Raw genomic sequence first — 24,117 nt, 5'->3', positions numbered from 1 at the left:
TCGCCAACACTCTGCAAAATCAAAAACTGCAGAGTGCAGATTAACATCCATGTAAAAACTGTGCATCGGGAGCTTTGGTGCATGGGTCGAGAAATGAGTTTGAAGTTGTAAAATGAAGGGGAGATGTTGATTGTCGTCTGTGCATATGGCCAACGGGTTGGATGTCAGTTAGAAGATATAAGATATATATATAATATATATTTCACTCGCTGGGCTCACGTCCTCATTTTATGTTTGACAGTGTTTTTGTAGGTAAAGGTGAATGGCTTGGACATAAATTGAGCTGCTGGTTGGGGAAGTAGAAGTAGGACCTGGCAGATCCCCATGTACTAAACAGAAGTGAAGAAGATAAAGAATTGATAAGGGGAGGTAGGGCGGGGCATGTAAACAAGAATAAACAGCTTATCGGACTGGGGGAGCCTATATAGATGAGAACCGCAAGGAGCGTGTTTGGTGGCGTGGTCCCACTCTTAAGTGTTAGATGGAGTAAAGTACAAACCCATGCACCCTTTATTGCTCTCTATTATTATTATTGTTATTTGGTGGTAGTGGCATTTAAAATAGCATTTACAAATAGTGTATATTAACTCTTAATATTTTTCCTTAGATGCCCAACAAATATGTTAAAATTTTAAAACAGTATCGAAATGTCTTCAAAACCCAAAACATAGGAGCAGACAAGAGCTTGACATCAAACACAAAACAATAAAGTTAAGTGTGCACAACCATGTGAACTGCAGTGTATTTGTTGTGAAAGGAACAGTGAAGAACAATGCAGTCTAAATCTGTGTACTGGAAGAAAGATGTAGGAAAAGGAGGAAAACTGAAATCTGCAATTGCAAAGTCATATCTACAAGCTAAGGGGAAAAGCATAGCTCATTGGTGTTTGTCAGCTTGTGCTCCAACCCTCCGATACACAAGGGTGGCTTAAAACACTAATGCTACCAAAGGATGGGAGACTTGACCTAATTCTGGGTCTTGGGCTCTCATCCCTCATCATTTGAATTTAAATATCTTTCCAGTGTGCATGCAGCAGCATCTGGTTCACCATGAACTGAATGTGTTGCAGAAATTATTTATATTGCCTAAAGCTTGACGAGTTTGACTACGACAAGCTTTTAATCCCAAATACATACTGCTTTCAAACAACCGAAGCCACCGGTTAAAGTGACCACACCTGGCAAAGACTTTCAGCCAGCTTTTTTGATTATGAGGCTCCCATTTACAAAATGTCTTTAAATCCAGTCCACTTTTCCTGGCACTGATGCGCTGATGCATGTCATGTGTTGATTCCAAGATCATCAGTTCAAGCTCAACTACAATGTGCGACTGCCTAAATGGACAAGTCAAATCCCTTCTGGACAAAGGTTTTATTATCTGACGAGAAAATGACTGTTTGGCAACAATGACAGAAAGTATGTTTGGAGTAGTTAAAAACACTATAGCGACTGTCAAACATCATAGAGGGTGGGAATCCTAAAGAAGGAGGACGATTTCCAAGTTCTTCAACTTCACTTCAAATAAAACAGATGGTTGAAACATGGACACAATTAGGCATTTCAGCCGGACAATGATCCCAAACACACATCAAAACTGGTTTTAGAGTAGCTAAAGCAGGCTAACATTAAGCTTCTGGGTTGACTTTCCCAAAGCCCGATCACAGCCTTATTGAAAATTTGTGGACTACACCTAAAAGCCAGGTCGATAACATGAAACCAACCAGTTTAATCGAACTTTCTCAGTTCTATTGGTGAAACATCCAACCAGAATCCCATCTCGACCTGAAGTCTTTGGCTGCAAAGACATCAGGTCGAGGCGTAACTTGCTAAGTTACATCAGTTAACCAAATATCGCTTAGCAATGTTAGTGTGAGTATACTATTTATACCTATACAACCCTGTGTGGATTAGAGAAAATCCAAAATAAATTCAAACTTATGCACGCAGTTATTATTTTCTGCACAGCCAGCTGAAGTCGCAGCTAGCAGCAGCCATGACGTCAGTTTGACAGCAAATTTTTTTGTACAGTGCCATTTGTGCAAGGAACAGCAAGATGGATATAAAATGGTCCATAGATTTGTCTGTGAAGTGTCTGTGAAGAGGACAAAGAAGTGTGATGACAAGTCCACCCGCTGTGATCGAGCAAAGACTGACAAGTTCGCTACAATTTCCAGTGTGTGGGGATCATTTGTCACCAACTGCATCACGTGCTACAACCCTGGTCTACATATCACCGTTGATGAACAGCTTTTCCCATCAAAGACTCGGTGCTGTTTCCTGCAGTATATTGCAAGTAAACCGGACAAGTTTGGGATCAAGTTTTGGGTGGCCTGCGACCTAAAATCCAAGTACATTTGCAATGTCTTCCCATATCTTGGCAAGGACCCCAATCGTCCCACTGGGGAGAGACTTTCTGAAAATGTAGTAATGAGGCTGATGGAACCATTCCTAGACAAGGGCAGAAATGTTACCACGGACAATTTCTTCACATCGCTTTCACTTGCGCAAAAACTTCTTGGACGGAAAACCACCATCCTCGGCACAGTCAACAAGATTCGCAGGGAAATTCCTCAATCCACTAGACAGACAGATCGCAATGAATTCACCACTCAGGTATGCCACTCCACACCGAGCCCTGGAAAAAGGGCCACGTGTCAGGTCAAACACAGATGCAAAAAAAATCAGGCCACTGTGCGATGTGTTCACTGCTACAGGTACACATGTGGTAAATGCAGACGACAGATACCGTGGCAGTGCCAGGATTGTGAGTGATTGCTGAAAATGTTGAAATGTACTCACTCACTTTTTATCATTATTTGTAAATATGTGTACAAATGGTTGGTTTTTTGTACTGTTTTCATCAATAAATGTCAGCAACAAAGGACATACAAAGGACATGTGTTGATTTCTCCCTAAGATGGCAAACTGAAACACTCCACTCCCCCACCCCCTCAATCACTCACCCCCACTCCCCTCCCTCCAGAATTCCTAGGTAACGACCTAATATACATATGAATGACTAGCCAATTTAGCTTCCACTTCCAGCATTTGACTGCTCTCCGGCTTTTAAAGGTAGAACGGTAGAAGCCTGGAAATCCCAGTGTTAAGCCTCTTACCTCCTGCTGACCGTCAGGAATTAAGGCCAAACAGCTGAGGGTAGATCAGCAGACATTCAAGTTAAAGAATGTTCATAAAGAAGCAAGGGCAAACAGCTCTATGACTATTTCACTCTTTAAATACTGACAATTTAATAAACAAGTCTCTATTTCAGCAGGCAGATCGTGAAAACACCACGTTCATTATATAAACCCCAGATTTCTTTACGCTATAGTTTCTGTATTGTCTGTTGTTTTCGTGCCTGCAATGTGTGATCAACCTCTGGCAAACCTAGATCTTTGGTGCAATTTTGTTTGGGAAGATGTAAACTCTCTGATCAAACTGCTGTTTCAGGAGGGTAATGATGGAAAACTCCCAAGTTAATCCTGGCACAAACCTAAATGAAGTGAAGCAGTGTATTCTCATCAAGAGAGGGATACACAGACATTTTTGCATCTATTCAGCTATCAGCATGTGTTACATGTTCCACTCTTTTTCTCTTTAAGTAACTTTAAACAGGTCAGGATCACATTCCACCACTGGAGGAAGTACATATGTATTTCAGCCCACCGTGTTTTTGGTAGGAAATTAACACTTAGGCAGGTTAAAGACACTGTTCAGCATCCACATCTAAGACAACTCCTCAAACAAAGTCAGACATTTCCTCTCAGACAGATGTAAGGAATGTCGAAAGTGCTGTGTAACAGGTGTAGTCGTTATGAGTCTACATTTTGCAAACACCAATCTGAATCCAGGTATTTCTCCGGAGCCAGGGCCCAGGGAACGGATTCAAATAAATTCGACACCCCTGCTCTTGTGTATCAGCCCACACAGCAGTAGTGCGTGTGGGCTTCTCCCATAATTAGCAAATCCCCACATGAAAATACAAAAAAATAAAATAAATGCAGCTCTTGAAGCCTACAAATACTTTAATAATTACTTAAAACAATATCAGTCTTACAGCGAAGGAATGAGGGGGAGTGGTAGAGGTAGAGCAGGTCACCTAATAATCAGAAGACTGGTGGTTCAATCAATGGCTGCTCCAGTCTGCATGCCAAATATCCTTTGGCAAGATACTCCATGTGTGAATGTTAGAAAGCACTTGATCATTGAAAAGGGAGCTTGTGTGAATGGGTGAATGAGGCATGTTGTATAAAGTGCTTTAAGTGCTCAGGTATAGTAGAAAAGCCCTACATAAGAACCAGTCCCGTTACCAAAGCTCACAGAAGTGTGACAAAACACGCAAAATACACAAAATGACCAGCACTGCTCCTGTGTGACTCAGAACATGTTACTTAATTGCAAGATGTTTGAATTCTACTGTAATTTACTATTAGGAAACCACATTTAAAATGTAAAACCGATTTAGGCAACATATATGCTGTCGATGTGTAGCTTTAAAGTTTTCATGCTTTAAGTTTGATCAGGTTTTCTCTTTACTGCAGCCAGTGACACCCCACCAGCCATCTCCAAACGCAGATTTGTTTGGTTTACCCCAGACCTTCCCTGTATTGCCTTGAGTGTCATCAGCTTTTTAGAAATCCTTACAGCTTAGAGATTTACTAATAGTCTACATCAGAAACGCTTTGCTGTCATTAAAAAGCTGCTCTAGCTATATCTACTACGGCTGGGCAATAAAACGATAACGATAATTATGATAAAACAACTTTTTCTCCATAGAAATATGACACATTGTCAACATAAAGTTGGTAGAACTCATTCTGTCCATGTTCTGACGGACAACAAGAAAGGCAAATGACAAAGACAATCATGTCATGCCAGTTAGCAGCTCTCATTTTTCAGATGACACTTTCACAGATGCACATGGAGTATAAAGACAGAGCTAAACAGCTGTCTACAATATCACATGAGCCTCACTGCCCACTTCATTGAAATACTACTGTCTTTCTTTACATTTTAATTCAGTTCAGTTCATTTTATGTTCAGTTCACATGTTTGTGCCTTCGCAATCAGCATGAGCTTATATATTTACCAGAAGTAGAAGTAGGATCAGCAGGTATAGTTTCCCTCTTCCCTTTCTGATTGTTGGGGATTTTCTCTGTATTATTGTTGGGATTTTACCTTGCAATATAAAGCGCCTTGAGGCGGCTGTTGTTGTGATTTGATGATATTAATGTAACAAATCCAGATAAGTTTGTGAGACTGACATTTGAACGATGAAGAGGAGGAAAACTGTCCTGGTGAATGATAGGATATAATCTTTTTCAGATATGATCATCTACAGTGGATTTCTTTAGCTGACATGAGTCTACAGTAACAGTAATTTGTATTTTGACTCCATTAGTTACTCCAAAAAAGTAACAGTACTGTAACTTGAATATATATTGATTATGTTTTTTATCTTTAATCAGTAAATTCTTACTCACATAACATAGCCAAAAGCATGCTTACTGTACACTGTTGTTTGATTGTAGTGTGGACACAGTTTTGTGGGGTGGAGTGGCCTGAACAGTCTGCTAACTATGTACCAAAGCTACACTTTACAACAGTTGGCTATTCATCAGACAAAAGGTCACCGAACTGTTGGAAATGCTGAGCATTCTATATGTAGGACATCTTACTAACAGCAGTTTTGTACTCCTCTCACGATCGAAGCAGGTGATAACCAGCGTTGTGCCAATTATCTAGGATTAGTAATTTTAGGCTCTCTGAACCATGATAGTGCACAAAACTCCAAAGTCAAATATCCTTGTGATATAGGCCCTTTCAAAAACAATCACTCTGAATGTGAAACAAACTTGTTAATCCTGCTTTGTAAATCCCTTTTATCGCGTTAAACTCCTAATTCTCTGTGCAGTAGCAGAAATTATTTTTTTTATTTATTTATTTTTTTGTTGTCCCGTTTGGATCTTTAGCCATCAGAATTGTTGTCTTAAGGCCAAGAAAGATGCCAAGCAGATTTATTTTACCAAGTGGATCATCATGGCCTTGCCATATTGGTCCATTTGATTGACCTTTATTATAACTATGTATTTATTTTATTTTCGGTTGCTACAAACGGGACAGACATGACTGGGGGACAGGACAGGGAGAGAGAATGAAAGAAAGAGAGGGAGAGAAAGAAAACCAGAGGGGAGAAGAGACGGTGAGAAAGGGGAAGAAAGAAAGAAAAACAAACAGAACACCTGGATCACCTGTATGGAGAAAAAAAAACAGAAGAGAAAGCAAACAAAAAAAGAGCAACATAATAAAAAAACAGCACCATCACAATAAACTAGCTAGCAGTAGATAACAGTAGATACTAAATAATAAACGATATTGTGCCGCACGCAAGATAGACAGCGCACAATGTGCTTTGAGGCAACAGCCAAGAAAGGTGTAGTCCGCGTCTGTGAACACCCATGTGTACACCTGTGTGCACACCTGTGTGGATCAGCATGCTTGTATTCCAAAGGTTTCTCCATGTAACGATCTGCTAGGGAGTGTGGGGAGCCACTTATCACCTGCTGGTAGCGACAGCTCTGACCGGAGCTTGGTGTCCTCTGCAATTTAACGCCGGCTGATGGGCCAACACAACAGATGTTTCTATCTTTGAACTGCATACATAAACACAAATGTAAGTTTTCTTTCCTTCTTTAAATAAAACAAAATATATTTTTTCTATTATCAGAGAAAATTATGCTATGATGACAACACCACTGGAGTGCATTGGGTCTCATCGGCTGTGATGCATACTGTTCAGTAACTCTGTGTGGTGTCACATTAACTTCTTGCAGCAAGTCAGGAGCAACAAGGCCACACAGACAAAGATTTTAGTAATAATAGATCCTGAGCATCATCAGACCTGCATCCAACCTGCTTTTTTCAGTGTATTCTCCCTGTATTAACATTACATAACCTGGAGGCCCTGCTGCTCCAAAACCACTCGCTGTTCTTTTTGGCTGCTGCTGAAGATTACACTAAGGCCTGGTGTAAGCACTGAGCATTAAGCTAGTTTTAGAGGTGAATGCGAATCAACAGCACTCAGCTTATACGGTGCTGTGTTTTTCCCAATATTACATTTCAGGTTAAATATTACACAAAGATAACCAGAGTAAATAGAAAACGCAGTTTTTAAAGAAGGATTTAATATATTAAGGGAAAAAAACAGACCTACCTGCACCTTTGTGAAAAAGTGATTGTCCCCTACACTTAATAACTGGTTTCGCCACACTTGGCAACAAGAACTGCAATTAAGAATTTGCAATAACTGGCAATAAATGTTTCACATCACTGTGGGGGAATTTTGGCCCACTCTTCTTAACAGAAACGTTTTAATTCAGCCACACTGGAAGGTTTTTGAGAATAAACAGTGTTTGAGGTCATGGCAAAACATCACAATCAATTGACTGGCCCATTCCAAAACCTTTCTGTTTTTCGGGTGGTGGGGGTTGTTTTGATTGTCCTGCTTTTAATATGGTTTTTTGTTTTGTTTCGGGTCATTCAGAGGTGCTGTTGCTGGTGTCTTTCCAGTCACTGTCCTGCTAAAATACATAAGCCAAGTGAGCCTGAGCTCCAGACTAGAGCAGGGCGATATGACCAAAAATATTTATCACGATATACATTTGAAAATTTGCGATAACGATATAAATGACGATATAATTGACACTAGACAAAATACTTTACAACTCCACAACTTTATTAGTGCAAAAAAAACCCATCAATGTATTTTCACTTAAACAAGCAGCTGTTTTTTCTGTGCATTAAAGTTGTAAAATGTAACAGTTCAAATGCAAATTCCTTGCTGACAGTTTAACCAAAAGGCATTTCCAGTGGAAATTGGCCGACGTATCCTCAGCATAACCATGTATAATATCCACAAAACTTAAAAAGAGGTTATACACACACAATACGGTAACATTATGTTGAAGCGCAGTATGTATCACTCCGCGAGGCTCCTGCCTACGATAGCCGTAATGCTCCGACAATCCATCAAGCGGTGTGGGTTCGTAGCTTAGCAAAGTCGTGCTAAAACATTTGACAGATTTTTGAGCGCCGTGTACATAAAATCGTTTCGAGGTCAGTAAACACAACCAGAATTCATACATAAGGCACACGGGATTATAAGGGCCACTGTCGACTTTCAGAAAAATCAAAGGATTGATTTTAAGTGTGACGTATTTTCCAAAAAACACGGTAATAACGACGGCCCGCTAGCATGCTCTACCAAAAATAGTGCTTTGTTGTGTATCTGACGGATGAAAGCTAAACCAGTTCCACCACTGAAGTTGCAGCATTTTTACAAACCAATTCTGGTTCATCTGTTTCACTCAACGATCTGCTTTCGCCCTTCTTATTCTCCATATGAAATGCTATGTATTGTATTCACAAATTTAACATCCTAAATTCATGGTTTTTACATTTTTATCTTTTGCACTTGGCAGGGAGTGCTGTAATGTTTTCCCTTTATGACAGGGAGTACTTCTTACAGCCATGGATAGTGGCAAGAGGACAGGACAGTTGAAAGTACTGGGGAAGGCGTGCAGTAAATGGCCTTGGTGACAGATTTGATCCTCTACATTAGTCAAAGTGTCTTTCTTTGTCTCCCTTTGAAGAAATTTGCTTTGGACGGAGCAACACCACCCAGACCCACTGCACTCCACATAGTGCAGTGGGTAAATAAATAAATAAAGATACACATTACTCTTTACAAATTAAAGAGTTGTGTGTAATAAATTAGGGGTTTTTTTGAGCAACAACAGCAACACTGGTTCCAACACATTATTATTTCTTCTTGCCAGGTGCTGGCACTTGGTCAGGACCCGTATCGTAACTGAAACCTACAAAAGTCTGTGTTAGGAGTCAAAGCAGGAGACAACCAAAGCAGTTGAAAATCTGCTCGGTAACAAGTTTGTTTATTCCAGAGCTTAAACAAGTTAAATATTTATCTAAACTGCTTTCTCTTGCTGTGTGTATATATACAACCCACTCTTCTGTCTGACCCACCAAACAATTAGTAATTAGTTTCATAGCATCCAGATAGCACTACAGTGATGTTGTGCTACATTACATTGAACCAAATCACTGAAATAAACTCTTTTACAATCAAAAACACACATTAAGGCAAAAACAGACTTTCAAGCTCAACATTACATGGCCTGCTATGATGACAACACCACTGGAGTACATTGGGTCTCATCATCTGTTTCAGATGTTGACTGTCTTAATTACACTGAGCTGACCCACATACTGGAAACTGACGCTAGCAGCACGCTTGCCAAGAAGTAGTTAAGGGCAAGATTTAAATAAAAGCACTCACTACCAATTAAAAAAAAAATAGTGTGATCTCATATACTTCCATAATCCCTGCGATACATCAGATAAGTGAAAACATTTCCCCCACACATAGACGGTACTCATGTACAGCTGCCGAAATGCCAGCTTAAAGCTCCAGTTTGTTCACCTGTGTCGCTCCTTCACATGTGTGCACCTGCTTACTCAGCAGTTATGCGTGGCTGTCGCTGCTCTGACAAGGTCGTGTCATTAGGATCACTGTAAGAATCACCTTTAACTTTTTCTTTCCCTTAGTCTTGTGATTTTACACACAAAAATTATGAATGGATAATTTAGGAAAAATACAAATACAACATTTGCAACAACGTACTCCAGTTAGATAATAATCCAGGATTCCTGAAAGATGCAGCAAACAAATCCTGCATTGTCTGCGAAACGTGCCCATCAAATGTTCACAGTAAACACATTTTGTCTGGTGGTAGAGGAGATACAGTGCCAGCTGCTTTATATGTCTCTATTTAGACATGACAGCTATTCCCTGCCCACCTTAGGTCCAGAGGGTTCTCTCACTGCTCTGCACACAGGTAGCTCTTCTCTCCATCTCTCTAAAAAGCTCACTGCCTTTCATTCTTTCAATCTCTGCATATGAATGAACGGTATAATAAAGGACGACCATCTCTCCGAGCTGCCCTTGCGTTGTGTACTATATTTCAGTAATCAACACAAAGCATCTTGTGAGAGCTCTTGATTGATCCAGTCTGTGAGAGAATTGTTTCTTAAATGATTTGACTGTGATGGGAAGAAATGTTTCACCTCTACAGAAGATCAAAGAGGCAAGTTGTTTGGGTAAAGACCCAACAATCGGACCAGCCACTGGGCAAAAGTGGGAAGGAAAAACTCCAGAAAGGCAGAACAGCAGTTTGCTTCAATTGAGAACTACATCTTGAATTTTACAGCTACTGATTTGTTTTTTGGATCCACGTCAAGTTCCATCAATCCATATACACCAACACTGTTGCCATGGAGCAGTGAAGGGCTGATGTGTCACGTGTCATATCTAGCATGTAGTCAGTTTGCCTGTTATATACATTTTATACAGGGCCCATGTCAAATAATGCCTCTAGAATGCACATAAGTATCAGGGTGAAGATGTGAGGCAGCACAACTGAGGTATCTTATGGCCCTATCCAATAAATGTTTAATGGGTCTAGAGAAGTCAGCGTGGAGGAAGCTGACTGTGCTGCATCAGTAGGCCACGCTGTAAAATGAGACAGGGGAGGAAGCCAGGATGGTGGGGGTGGGCAAATGTGATATGGAGTACAGGATTCAGAGAGAGTATACGGACTCACCAAGATGTATGTTAGCAGGAAGCCATTACCAAAAACCACACTGCTGCAATAAAAAGCCCCCAAATGAAAATGGGATTGGTATGAAGGATGGTTTTTAGACATGCTCTGATATTCAGCTTATTTTCAGAGAAACACACTATACAGTATTTGACTTCAAATGAGCCGCACTGCTCTGTCTGATAAAATGAGTAGAAGTTATCCACTCATCCATCTAACCACTTCCTCTCCCTCACAGCATACACAAGTTTGTGTCTGTAAAACTAGCAGGGGGTGTAAGGTAAAGAACCAGTGCACCATGCACACTGAGATCTCTAAGCAGATCAGGAAAAACAGTGTTAACTCAAGTGAAGGCTTTCCTCGCAAAATGCATTGATTACAAACATTAAACATTGTCAGGATCATTTAGTGGAGTGTCACAGTAACCTTATGAGGATGTGACAGGTTTGCAAGAGACAACTATGTAATGTCTTGATGGCTACAGAGAAAACTGATAATCCACTTTGTGAGGCAGGTCTCATTTTTCTGCTCCCAAACTTTGTCTTTCAAAGTGTCTCAAAACACACTGATAACAAAACGGTTCTTTTGCCCATCAGGAGCTCCCTTATACTGTGTACATCTGCCCATCCATATACCCCACTGCAAACTCATGCAGCTGTGGACAAAGCGCTAATGACGCCTATAATCTCAGGGACATAACAGAAAAAAGAAAATGAAAGTCTGCAGACAGCAAAGTCCCCAGCAAAGTAGGAGGAAGAGAGACCAAGAACACCTCCAATGTAGGGCAGTTAATTTGATTTTACGCCGTCTTGTGATTTGATTGGCGGTTGGAAAATTCACTTTGATAGGTATGTGTACGGCCAGGGTTTTGGTATACATTTATTTCAGTCCTCCAAGCAGAAGGACACCTGAAGAAGTTCAAATCAATCCACAGCACTGCTTCATCAAAGGGAAAGACGACTTTCACCTATCAGACAAAAGGTGTCTTTCCCCTTCATCTGATGGGCTTCATCATTTCTGCTGTCAGGTACCGAAACCCCCGAATAAAGATGGTGGTAGATTGATGCTAAGGTCTTTCCACAGAAATGATTGGTGTGTCCACAGTGACAGTGACACAAGCCTCCGAGACTGCCTGAATCTTTTGGTAAAATAAACCATCTAATGAAACTGGTAAGGGTCAGAACCGGTTTTTGTAAAGAACTGGTTCTGAGTATTTCAGTTCCTACAATTGGCTGATTTTATTTCTTGTGTCTGAGGAGGAATATTGGCACAGTCTTTTTTTCTTTCTTTTCTTTTTTTACATTTTATTGCACAAACGTGTATCCAGAACAAAAACAACCACATTATACTCATGCTATGCTAAAACCCAGAGTGAGGTTAGCTGAGTGGATGCAGGCCAAAGCTCAGCAGCCAAACCCTGAACTTCAACAGCTAACAAACGGATGAGAAGTCAGGCTGCAGACTCTGTTTCTACCTGTTCATGTTGCTGCAGCAGAATCACTGCGGCAATCGCTTCAAAGTCTCTTTGTGCTGGTTTTCATCTTTGCTCTGTGCTGTTAGCTTTGTGTTCATACAAATATAAATATATTTAATTAATCAACTAATATTTAAGTGACAGAAAACAGGACAGTCTACTTTGTGTTGTTTTTTATTTGTTAGTCTGGATCCACAAGTCACACAAAGCTACATAAATGACTAATGACTAACAACAATAAACAAAGAAAGTCCAAGCTTTGTAAAAATTTCAGCCTGGTGGCACGTAATAACCTGAGTTCAAGTGAAGTGGTGAACATGTTCTAAATATAGCACACAACTAAACCAATACCAAGTTGTGTACTCGTGTTTTTATCCAACGATCCCGTGCAAAAGGGTCAGTGGCAGTATATTGTGATTGCTCACTTTGTGTACCGTGACTGCAGCAGAAGAACTGTGGTAATTATTAGCAGGACAGCTTTAAGATGAGTCAGCAAGAAGACACTGGTACAGTGTATTCAGTGCACATACAGGAGAACAATGGCTTTCAGAGATGTGCTACAAAGCTGCTCCAAGTCAAAAGCTTTATCATGAACAGTATACCACGCGCAAGCTTATCTGTGATAGCCATACTTTCTTTTATTGTCACACATCTGAGGAGTACCTGTGAGGTACTTAGAAGGGAGCATGTCTGGAGTGAAACAGAGCAGTTATCATTGTGGGAGTCAAACAACATTTAGTGAGATAGTGTCTTTATTTTATGAACTACGCCGATGGACTCAAACATCCTTCTCTGCCAGCTTTCAAGCTTCTTTCAGGAGTGATATATAGTTAACATTATACAGGAAGTCAATACTAGATAAGCAAACTCTGTCATCCCCCACATAGAATTAGTGGTAAACCCAGGACACTGAGTGACGGGACACACAAATCCAAGTGCAATAGAAAAACACTTGCAGCTGAGCCTGAGAGAAAATCAGCTGTTCCTGTCCCAATTTCAGCACTATAAACGTATTCCAAGCTTATTAAAGCTACTAAAGGTGTGAAAGTCAACACTAGTGTGTGCATATGAAACATTCCCAGTTCAGTCTCCCTAAAATCATGGCAAACTTGATAACTATATTGATATCTGAGTTTCTCTGCAGGTAAATGTATATTTGGGGGATACAGGTCCTTCTTGGATGTCTTTGACAGTTCATAAAGTTTTATTCATCTAAAACCAAAGATGAATTATATTAACTTCTGCCTATTTATCCCATAGACTGTATACACTGCACAAAAATGAAGCCAAATTTGTCCCAAAGTGTTTTCTGTCCTGTGCTCCACTTCTCTCATGTCTCACTGATACTGTGTCTGCACTGAATAGACAAAAATGAACTAAACTAAAATATTTTGGGTTGATTTTTATTTTTATTTGTCAGTTTATCAGGTGCTTTTCTTTGATAACTGAGCTGAAACAGAAATGTGCTGTCCTTGCACTGGAGGTTCTGCTTACATACTGCAAACCTGACAGGGATCTGAAACGATTTACAACTACACATAAAGCGCACAATCTTTTCCATCAGTTCGTGTGGCTGTGTACCCTCAGTGGACGGGTTCACTGAACCCAAATGGAAGCTGCTGGGAGCTCAGGGGGAACGACGGCAGCTGTCAGTCACTGCTCCTTGGCCCAAATAACAAGCTGATTGACATCTAAAGGTTGGTGACTTTTATGAAGTGTGCCATTTGCCCCAAGCAACAAGAGTGCTACTTTCCATTAAGCTCTATGTAAATGAAAGGTGTCTGTATGTGGTGAAAGCACAATATACTGTGCATGTCCGCCACTTTATTAGACCTGTGCACCTGATCAACTGCCCATTAACCATAAACCAATCAAATAGTAGCAGCTCAGTGCATTTACACGTGAAACAGAATGCGATTTAAAGTTAGAGTTTATAAAAAATCTCACCATGAGCTGCGTTAGATTGCACTTCATCAAAAATAATTATATTGCTATACTATTTTATCAGCTTTTTTTTAAACAGTAAATTTAAAAAGCACTTGATAACAACAATAATTATAATTAATTCAAATTAATTAAGGAGTTTAAACAAACGGATCAATTTACCATTATAGAAAAATAAACATACCAAAGCTGTTAATTTAGGGAAGCTGTGATACTCGGTGGTGGCATAATACATTTTTTATGCATTACTTACATGTACAGTCTTGGTAAAAGCGAAGCTCTCAATTTACCGGTCGATCTACGTCCCTACCCTCACCTATGGCCACGAGCTGTGGGTAGTGACCGAAAGAACGAGATCGCGGATACAAGCGGCGGAAATGAGCTTCCTCCGAAGGGTGGCTGGCCTCTCCCTTAGAGATAGGGTGAGAAGTTCGGCCATCCGGGAGGGGCTCAGAGTAGAGCAGCTGCTGCTCCACATCGAAAGGAGCCAGCTGAGGTGGTTCGGGCATCTGACAAGGATGCTTTCTGGGCGCCTCCTGGGTGAGGTGTTCCGGGCATGTCCCACCAGGAGGAGGCCCCGGGGCAGACCCAGGACACACTGGAGAGATTACATCTCTCGGCTGGCCTGGGAATGCCTTGGTGTTCCCCCGTATAAGCTGTAGGAGGTGGCTGGGGAGAGGGAGGTCTGGGCTTCTCTGCTTAGGCTGCTGCCCCCGCGACCCGGCCCCGGATAAAGCGGAAGAAGATGGATAGATGGATGGACTTACATGTACAGGCAACTCCACTGAAAAACTCCTGATGTGATTTCTTTTGCAGTATCCTATAGGTCTTTGGCATCACAGGGACCTAATAATGTGATTAGTATTTCTTACTATTGTGTTTCAGTTCAAGATGAAGAAGGAAAACCTGCTTTCATCCTAGCCAAACTAACATTTAAATAAATGCTGGATAAAGTTTACAAGGGGGTAGTCCATAGCTGTAAACCAGAGTGACAATGATCCAGCTTCAAAGAGTACGACCACATGCCTGAGAACATTAACTCGACATGAAGCTGGCAGGCAGAAAATTCAGTCTAAAAATATCCACTGACAAGTGCCAACTTTAAACTGCGTCTTTTTTTATGCAAGAGGATTCAAACTAAGATACATTCTCATTTTAACAGGATGCATGACCTTTAGAAAGTTGAGTGTTTAGCATCGGAGAGCCATTTTCATGCACACAGCTCAGTCTGTGCATCTTCTGACTCACACCTACATTCACATACTGGTGAATTACTATTATCAGCTATTATTGGCCTCTCTGAGACTGACACCCATATTGATATAGACCCAGTACATAATGCTGAAAAAGATGCAAGACGATGATTTATGAATTGTTCCTTTGTTGAATAATGGGCACACTGGGAAAAAATATTCAAAACAACAGCATACATGTACATTTTAATTTACACTGTATGCCTCATACAGTCCTCACTAACCATTTATTAGCCTTTAGCCTTGTTGCAGGAAGTATACCATGCAGGCAACTTACAGGACCTTTTCTCAAGATCCTGAAAATGACAGCAATTGGAATTTTGATGAATTGATTAAAGTCAAATAGTGGTGGCCAAACGTTTTATAAGCAAATTTATTTGCTAAGAGAATTCTGTGTTAAAAAAAAAGAAAGAAAGAAAAGAAACAGTCATGTACTTTACCATACTGCTGAGTCTAGCCTTCAGAATGAATCTGGGTGCAAAGATGAAACCACACTGAGATTTGGCTCAAAGAAACTAAATGTTTGCTTCAAAGACTTTCTGAAGCTTCTGTTCCCGTTCCATGACTCCATATCTTTGCTACCATATTAAAGCTTTAAAATAACACAAAAGCCTTGAAAAAGATATCATCTCAGTTTCCCACTTCAGCTATAATTGTTTGCATGTACCTTTGCTTTTCCCTTTTGCTACATTGTTAACATGCAGTACTGTGGAGGCAAACCTGACTGTGCCATGCATTGATGAGCACAGTGAAGCAACAAATATTCAGGTAAAAACTGACCTAAAATGACACATAGGGCCTTATTTTGACATGTAGGTTACAGTCCTCTCAGCTGGGCTGTGCCATATCATATCCCTGCAGTAATACACATTATAGTATACATTTTTATGTGATATAAAAGTGTCATATCGTGATATCATTGCTATAGCAACACCATGCATTTGTATTCCCTGGTGTGCATTACAACAACTCAAGCCTCGGCACGTCTGAGAGTCCCGTATCAGCTTTTGCTATGATGATTTATTACTTAAAAAGGGATCCACTTCAGCAACCACCAATAACGCACAATGCTTTACAAAATATACAAGACAACTGCTGCTGCTAAATGTGGAGACAACAAGCTTTTTTCACCACTTGAGGCAAAAACACTGTTGAGTACTACCAGGCTAGCGAGGAGGAAATACATGCAGCTGATGATGCGCAACCCAAATGCAGCTCCTGCATAGTTACATGGTTAGAGCGCTTTAGTTATTGTTAAAGTGTTAAGGAGTTATATTATACTTTTACTCACATTTTACAGGGAAAACACTAACTAGGATATTTGTAAACACTATTTGACTTATGCTGTGTCATGGGATATAATGCTATGTCACTATTACTGAATGATGCTGCTGTTGGCACCTTGTTTCAGGAAATTCACACTTTCAGTTAGGAAGCATGTCATCACTGACAGTAGCTCATTGGAAAAGGATGGAAAATGCCCCTGCTTTTGGTTTTGAGTCTGTGATGCCCACCGCTATGTCTCAGAACTCTCTGCATTAAGTAATTTACTAACTAGTTTGCTGGACTATTAATATAGAGTAAATTCATATTTCACCCTTTTCGATGTGACTCTAAAATTCTGTATTTAGAGTGTACATTGCATAAATGAAAGAAGCTGTTTATAATGCCAACAATAAGAAAAGATGCGAACAGGTGATCTATCAATTTATACTGCATGTGTAGAAATTAGGTCATTAACGTCAGTAATCGGATCAATAAGAGGTCGGATCTGAGCATTCCTAATGAAAAGCAACTCTCAGCCCACTCAGAAAACACAAGTCCTTCAATTAGAAAATGCTGAACACCCGCAGGATTTAAATTCACGCTGCAAATGAGACACGAGTCTCCCATTTCTTGGTCAGCAGCTTTATTTTTGCCAAGCAGCCACCCACTTACAGCGAGACTGCTCATTAAGTGATCATACTGTAGGGATCATCAAAAAACTGGGATACCAGGAAAGTTTGTGAGTTCAATTAATTAGGCAGCAGCACTCTGTGCCAGCTCAGTTTTGCCCAAAATACACATGCTCTGACAACATCACTCAGTCAGTAACACAACTTAGGCCCAGATGAATCTCATTTCACTGAATCTACCATAGAGGCCTCTGTATATGCATCCTGCAAGATTTGACTGAGAACAGCTGGTGCAGACCAGATGACCCCCTATGAGCAAGAGCTTTGGAAACAGCGAGAAGGAAAAACTCCCAATTCACAGCGGTGGAAAAACGAGAAGCGAGCCAGAGATTAATAATGACTATTTATTAAATGCAGTGGTGTACTGTATAAACACATAGCGAATGAAAAAAAAGCTGAGTGTAGAAGAAAGACTTCATGGGAAACCCCCAGCAGGTTTGGCAAACTGCGGCGTAACAAAGGTGTCACGGTTCTGGGTCGGTTCAACCCGGCGTTCCAAGTTTATTATGTTTTGGTTTGCTCATGAATGATCGTTTTGTTACCTTTGTGATTTGTTGGTTATTATTTGAATTCTATGTTCTTTTTATTCATGTTTATGGATTGTTCTTTGGTTGTGTCTCATGTTTAGCATTGAGTTCCATGTGTTATATTCTGTCTGTCTCTCAGTGTCGTGTCTGCGTCCTTGTGTAGTGTTTTCTTGTTTCCTGTTTTATTGTGAAGGTCTGCGTCTCATGTGAGTGTGTTCAGTTTTACCTCCCTTGTCTCGTCTCGTTAATTACTCCCTGCTGTGTCCACCACCTGTGTGTAATCTCCCTGTGTTTCTCTGTGTGTATTTAAATCGCGTCTTCTGTCATTGTAGTTGCTGGTCCATCTGTGTATCCACCATGTCTCACTCGTGTGTTTTCCCTGCTGTCCGTCGTCATTCTCCGCTGCTCATCCTCCTTCATGTTCATGTCCTGGTTTGTGTCCACTAGTTTAGTCGTTCTCAGTTTAGATAGCCTTCTGTTCCTTTTGCCGTTTGCCCATTTTTATTTTGTGTTTAATAAACCACCCTCACACCTTTACAAGTGCCTGCGTTTGGATCCTCCTTTATTTCTTCCACACGGCTCAGGGTTATTCAGGCTGCAAACCTTCATCACTCTTTATGTTTATTGGACACACATCTTTGGTCAAGTGGAATGTGATTGTGTTGGTGATTTGTATCTTTGTGAGGTGGATGGTTTTTTTTCTTGGGTAACATCACTTCTAAATATTCAAAGTATTTTCAAACAATGGAAGATGATCCTTTTTGAGGAAAAAGCTCTTTACCTTCTGCTGTCCCAGGCATTTGATTTTTTTCTTTTGTACAGAAAACTTCACACTGCAGGGTGCAGGGACAGCTGTGATTGGCACATGCAGGCACATCATCAGGCAGTGATTGAGGGAGCGCATGACTTGCTTTTGCTTTGCATTCTATTGGCGGAGCACACATTTTCATTGTTGCTCGATCATATTGATTACGTGAAGCCAAAATTGTGATCATGACTAAAATTTGCCCTAATTTAAACTTGAAGCCCTAATTTTAAGATTTGTTTGCTTTTCCATGTGTTTCCATGTGGATATACTAACTGGGACCATTAAAAAAAAAAAGCATACTATGTCCATTACTTTTTCTCACATTATCACACTCCGATGTGATGGTGACACACAACAGCAATCACTCACTCCTCCTGTTGTCCCCCTGAGTGGGTTCCAATCATTGAGACCCTTGACATGGGGGTGATGCAACAGTAGTTAAGGGAGCGCTTTACACCCACTATCATGTTTGCCTCAAACAAAAAGCACGACATCGCTCGCTTACTAGCATGCATACATACTAGGAGTTTAATTCTCACTTCACAAAGAGACATTTACAGATCAGTGTAAGATGATGAAAAACTTACGTTTAGCATAGCAGAGCATAAGTGGAAGAGCATCAACTAAACAGTCATGAAATTGACCTAGCTTGCTCCTTTTTTTCCCAACAGACCAACAGTTATAATAAGCATCTCTGCAAATGTGCATTCGATTTTAAAATCAAACTAGAAGACAGAAACATACTTCTGGTTCTACTGTTTGAAGGTTGAAGAAGATGATCAGTGTGATTGTTGGACAAGTTCCTTTCAAAGAGAGCAGGTATCTGAGCAACATGAAACTACAGTGATGAAGATTCAATTATTTATAAATATCATAATAATGATTGCCATTAACTGGAAATTACATGAAAAATGGTGGTGAGCCACAGCCAATCACTTCGCCACACATCCATCCCTGAGGATATCATCCATTGGCAATTGCACCAATTTTCACAACTTTTTTACAAACCATTCTGGGGTTGACTATCTCTGCCCAATTCAAGGATCGAGACAAAAGACCAGAAGAAAAATGCAGGAGATGGAGAAAGATGAATAAAAAAAGTTCTACGGGTGCCTGCACAACTAGATATGTGATTAAGAGCTTTATTACTATGTTATTACTGTAGACTCCAAATCCATTACAGGTTCTGAAGAATGACAAACAGGTACCGATGCAAGGAAAAAGAGACGTCTTGGGCAGGATTGTTGTGCTATTATTACTGTGGGCTCACGCTGTATTTTTAGTGGACTTAATGAATTGACAGAGCACACAGAGGACACAAACACAGACATTTTCAACTGCTACTGACTGATCACGTTAAGATCTTCATATTCATTTAGCACTTACAGTGATACACTGTGTATAAGTGCTAATTATTGCTACCTCAGGATTCACCAACGGTACATTCATGCTAAAATAACCCGGATGCTTATTGCAAAAGCAGCTGGCTTATTTACTTAGTTTTTAAGCCAAATGTAAACTGAACCAAGTCTCTGTGTTTGTGGGTTTATTGGGTCACACTGTTTATTTTCTCAGCAGTCCAAAAGAACTGAACAGAGCACAAACACATCAGAGTTAGAACCAGTCTACACAGATCATGAAAAATGATGAAAGCATTCTTAAAAGTGGACCTATTACGCTTCTCCTTATTTTTTTTCTCATGTGTGTCCTGCTCAATTGACAGATGCTCATATTAAACATGAGCAAATAACAAAGTTTCAAATTTTAGCTCAGTGTGTAGCTGTGGCTAAAAGCTTTAGCAGTGGCACAAACTTTGTCTTTGTCTCACTTTTTTGATTTGTTTTTTACTTTTTACGTTTCAAATTAATGGAAAATTACTTTCGGCAGTGGCGACACTATCAAAATTTTTACCATGAATGCATGCATCCCTGTGGATCTTAAGCACGAGCTTCAGACTGCTCTAAACACTCTGTTTCAGAGTATGATGGGTATGATGTCATAGAAAAGGGGCATCTAGGTACCTAGGTCACACCTAGGGTCAGGGTGAGGAGTAGGATAAGGGTTGGCTGCCTCTTTTTAAGGTTAAGTTTTCAAGCACTTTAAGGATGCACAACATCCTTCTTCTGTTATTTACACATAGGTCATGTCTACAGTAATGCTCCTCAAGGCTTGAAATAGCACACAGTAATCAACGTATGAGTGAAATTGAATATTACATGAAGTGGTAAAAACTGCACAGGGAAATTCTCTTTTTACAAAGCAAACAGCCCCTACTTCCCACCTCCTATCCAGCCCTCTTGGCATGTCGTAGCATGTGTATTTATGTAGCAATTGAGTGGCATTTATCACACAGCTTATTTATAATTAGTTCACTTAGTCTGGGGGAGACAGCCTGTTAGTTGGCATATGTTCAGATCCTGGTTAAAGACACACTGCTCCCCAAGGGGATAGTAGAACGTTGACATGTGTGCATATGGTGTGTGTGTGTGTGTGAATGACAGCAGACAGTCGCTGCAGAGGGTGCCCTGAGCCTCCATTAACAAAACCTACCATGTTGCTATCCCTCGGCTACCCGGCCATGCTGAGAGAGACCTCTAGAAACCTGGAGGGGAGCGAGTTCATCTGAGTGCATGGAAGAGGAAGACGACAGGGCAAATGTACAGAGAGAAAGCAGGAAGAGGAGGCGACGAGAACCTGAGTCAGACAGGATAAGTGAGAGGAGGGAGAATGTTGGGAAGGGAAGGATGAAATAAGAGGAAGGAAGGCTGGAGAGAAAGAGAGGGAGAATGGTTCAAGTCCAAGGTTATCACATGGCGAAAGTCGAGCCACTTGCCAGCCGCCAGCTTGGGACAGCAGCGCTCTGATGCAAGGATGCTGCCCTGCGCCGCTTCTACCAGCTGGGCCGTTTGTCTCAGTGAGTGTGCCTGTGTGCTCAAAAATGGATGCTGCAGAGCTCCGTCACAGCACAAGGATCAGATGCATAACCTGACAGACTTCCTAAGGGGGACGTCTTTACAAAACGCGAGTCCAGTCACCATCGCTCCTCCTTCTACAAGTCGCCAGCTGTCCCAGACATTGAATAGCTTGGGGAAGCCGCTTAAAAACATCGCTCTAAGTCTCCTTCCTTTGGCAGGCGATGCTTAAGTGTATCCTTTTTAGGCTGCATATTACATAACTGTTTGCAGTGGAGCTAGCGGAGCCCTGTCTCACATGCCAGAATGATGTGAGCAAAAATAAACATAATAAAAAACCTGCAAGTGTCTGTTGTGTCAAAAGTCTGAAACACAGTGGTGGACAGCTCGCTGACAGAATCCCTTCCTTATCATTTAATCATGCCGAAGCACATATGCTGTCCCAGTCGCCTGCATCTCTCCTCTCTCTCCAAGATGAGTGGGGGATTTTTAAGGTTAAAGCGCTATTGCAGCTTTGCTTGCCTGCCATATCCCTCCCTGTGCATGACATCATTGATGTGAGACAGACTCAGACTCCATGACACACTTTCAGACCACTGAATTATATGTGGCAAGGAAATGATGCCATATAGAATTAAAGCTCAGACAATTAATTAACTGGTTCACAGACAGCTATGTGGATACTTTTGAGCTTTGGAGAGTTGATCAGACTGAACAAACAGTAACAATGTGCTATGTGAATACTCTCAAGCTTTGGAGCGCTGATAAGGCAGAACAAACTGTAGCAATATGTCAACTTAGCTTTAAGAAAATTATAATTTTTCACTGTTTTTTGTCCTTTTTTGACCAAAAGACTGCCTCCTACACTGATGTGCTCTCTGAATATAAAGCTTGGTAACAGCTACACTTAACCCTCTCAGAAGACGTCCCTCAGCGCCCCATGGAAAGGTTATGATCTTTCACCCATGACGTCAACAAGCCAAGAAATCTGAAGTCATCACAACTTGTCATTAGTGCGTGAAAAGCAGCCTGAAGAGTGACGACAACCGTGTGAATTCCCCTAAATGTCAAAGTTCTCCCTCTAGCGGACAATGTCCGCCACAACTGAGCTTCAGCCGCTCCCCAGGAAGAGGTTAATCCATTCATAGCATTATAATGACATCTACACCAGCGCACCATACTAATCACATCTGCCTTCAGATTTCAGCAGCTGCAGACCGGCGTGGAGCTCAGTGAGACAGGCTGCTACAGCTGCGAGAGCCCAAACTCACGCGTCTCGGGAGGAATATGCCAACCCAAATAGACTGCAAAATCTGTCACTCTGGAGCCAAAAACGTCACAACTTCGGCAGTGCCATTTATCAATGATAACCACAAATTCCCGAGATACATTACGGCAGGAATAAGCATGTTTAAACCAGGTTTTATCCTCCTCCTTTTTTTTCTTTTAACGGTGGACCGGTTCCTTATCCTTTACCCACTCAGGTGATGAACACACGTATGAACTTGTTTTGACATTTTCCCATAGAGCCGACACAGTCAGAGTGAGCAAATAAGAAAAGCATAAAAAGCCGTTTCATAGTTTGAACGTGCCAAAGTGAAAACTTGAGCAAAGACACACACACTGCACTTCGACTCACCTTGAGCGGCCGTTCCTCGGGTGCTGAATACACTTGCTATCAAAGTGGCCACATACCAAATCATAGTACTATTGCCGACCAGAAATAAATCTCATCATATCTCAAAGTGCCCCTTTCGGTGAATCTCTCATCGCCGGGTGCCCCAGGACAAACTGAAGCGGGCCGGTATCCTTGTCTTCTTGTTAACCGAGCCCTGGACACTTTTCCATCGGCGCTTCCCCCTCTCTCTTCCCCTCTCCTCCGCTCTCCACTCGCATCCTGAGTTGGATCACCTGCGCCAATGGGACGAGAGCAGGCGACGCTGTGAAACCAAGCCCGAGCCTTTAGATATCCACGAGCCCGCCTCCACACCCGTTTCATTGAAGGGTGTGGGTGGGCTCCGGACGCCGATTGGTTACCTGCGCTGTCGTTTTCCGAGTTGGAGTGATGCGTTCCTGGCATGTGGTGAGGCTCGGAGGTTCTGCACCTCTGCTCGGTGGAGCGCCCAGGAATAGCTGCTCGTCGCTGGCTTTTTGTGGTTTGTTTGTTTCAGTGCGAATAAACTTACATTAACAGCTGTAATGGCATGTATCGGAGAAAATAATATTATGTTGGTCACTTGTAATAGAGTTAGAGGCAAACCATCCGATATGGTAAGTGCAGCATCTCAATGATAAAACTGAAGGGAAAAACTTATTATACAAAACCACGTCAGACATCCGCAGACAGAAACAACCCAACAGGTGGTTACCCTTTATAATGGATGGAAACCAATCCTGTTTCTTTAAGGCGCTTACTGCTCTTTGACTGTATTATGCGTGACTCTGAATTTTTGCAAGTCGACGGAATCGGTGCTTATGAACAAAACGATGACTTCCTGATTTTAGCTTTTTAAAGGTAATTAATTACATCTTCCCATTTTTCTTGGACAGCATGAATGCAGCAGTGGAG

General features: G+C 41.2%; 1 protein-coding gene across 4 annotated transcripts in view; it reads right to left on the bottom strand.

The window, feature by feature from the left end:
* The window catches only part of igsf9bb (immunoglobulin superfamily, member 9Bb), a 144,551-nt gene extending 121,118 nt beyond the window's left edge, over positions 1-23,433 (bottom strand). For all 4 annotated transcript variants that reach the window (XM_086307890.1, XM_086307886.1, XM_086307887.1 and 1 more), the window contains exon 1: positions 23,188-23,433. In XM_086307890.1, coding sequence (XP_086164016.1) covers positions 23,188-23,251 — 64 coding nt within the window. In that variant the 5' untranslated portion in view covers positions 23,252-23,433. The remainder of the gene's footprint in view (positions 1-23,187) is intronic.
* Between the last annotated feature and the right edge of the window lie 684 nt (positions 23,434-24,117).

Source organism: Aulonocara sp. 'chitande type north' Nkhata Bay, linkage group LG10 (assembly GCF_057382095.1).
Source record: "Aulonocara sp. 'chitande type north' Nkhata Bay isolate Kocher_YH1m ecotype deep benthic linkage group LG10, A_spYH_male_GT1.1, whole genome shotgun sequence".
Lineage (NCBI taxonomy): Eukaryota > Metazoa > Chordata > Actinopteri > Cichliformes > Cichlidae > Aulonocara > Aulonocara sp. 'chitande type north' Nkhata Bay.
Note: the sequence above shows the minus strand (reverse complement) of the source record. Positions and strands in the feature narration are given on the sequence as shown.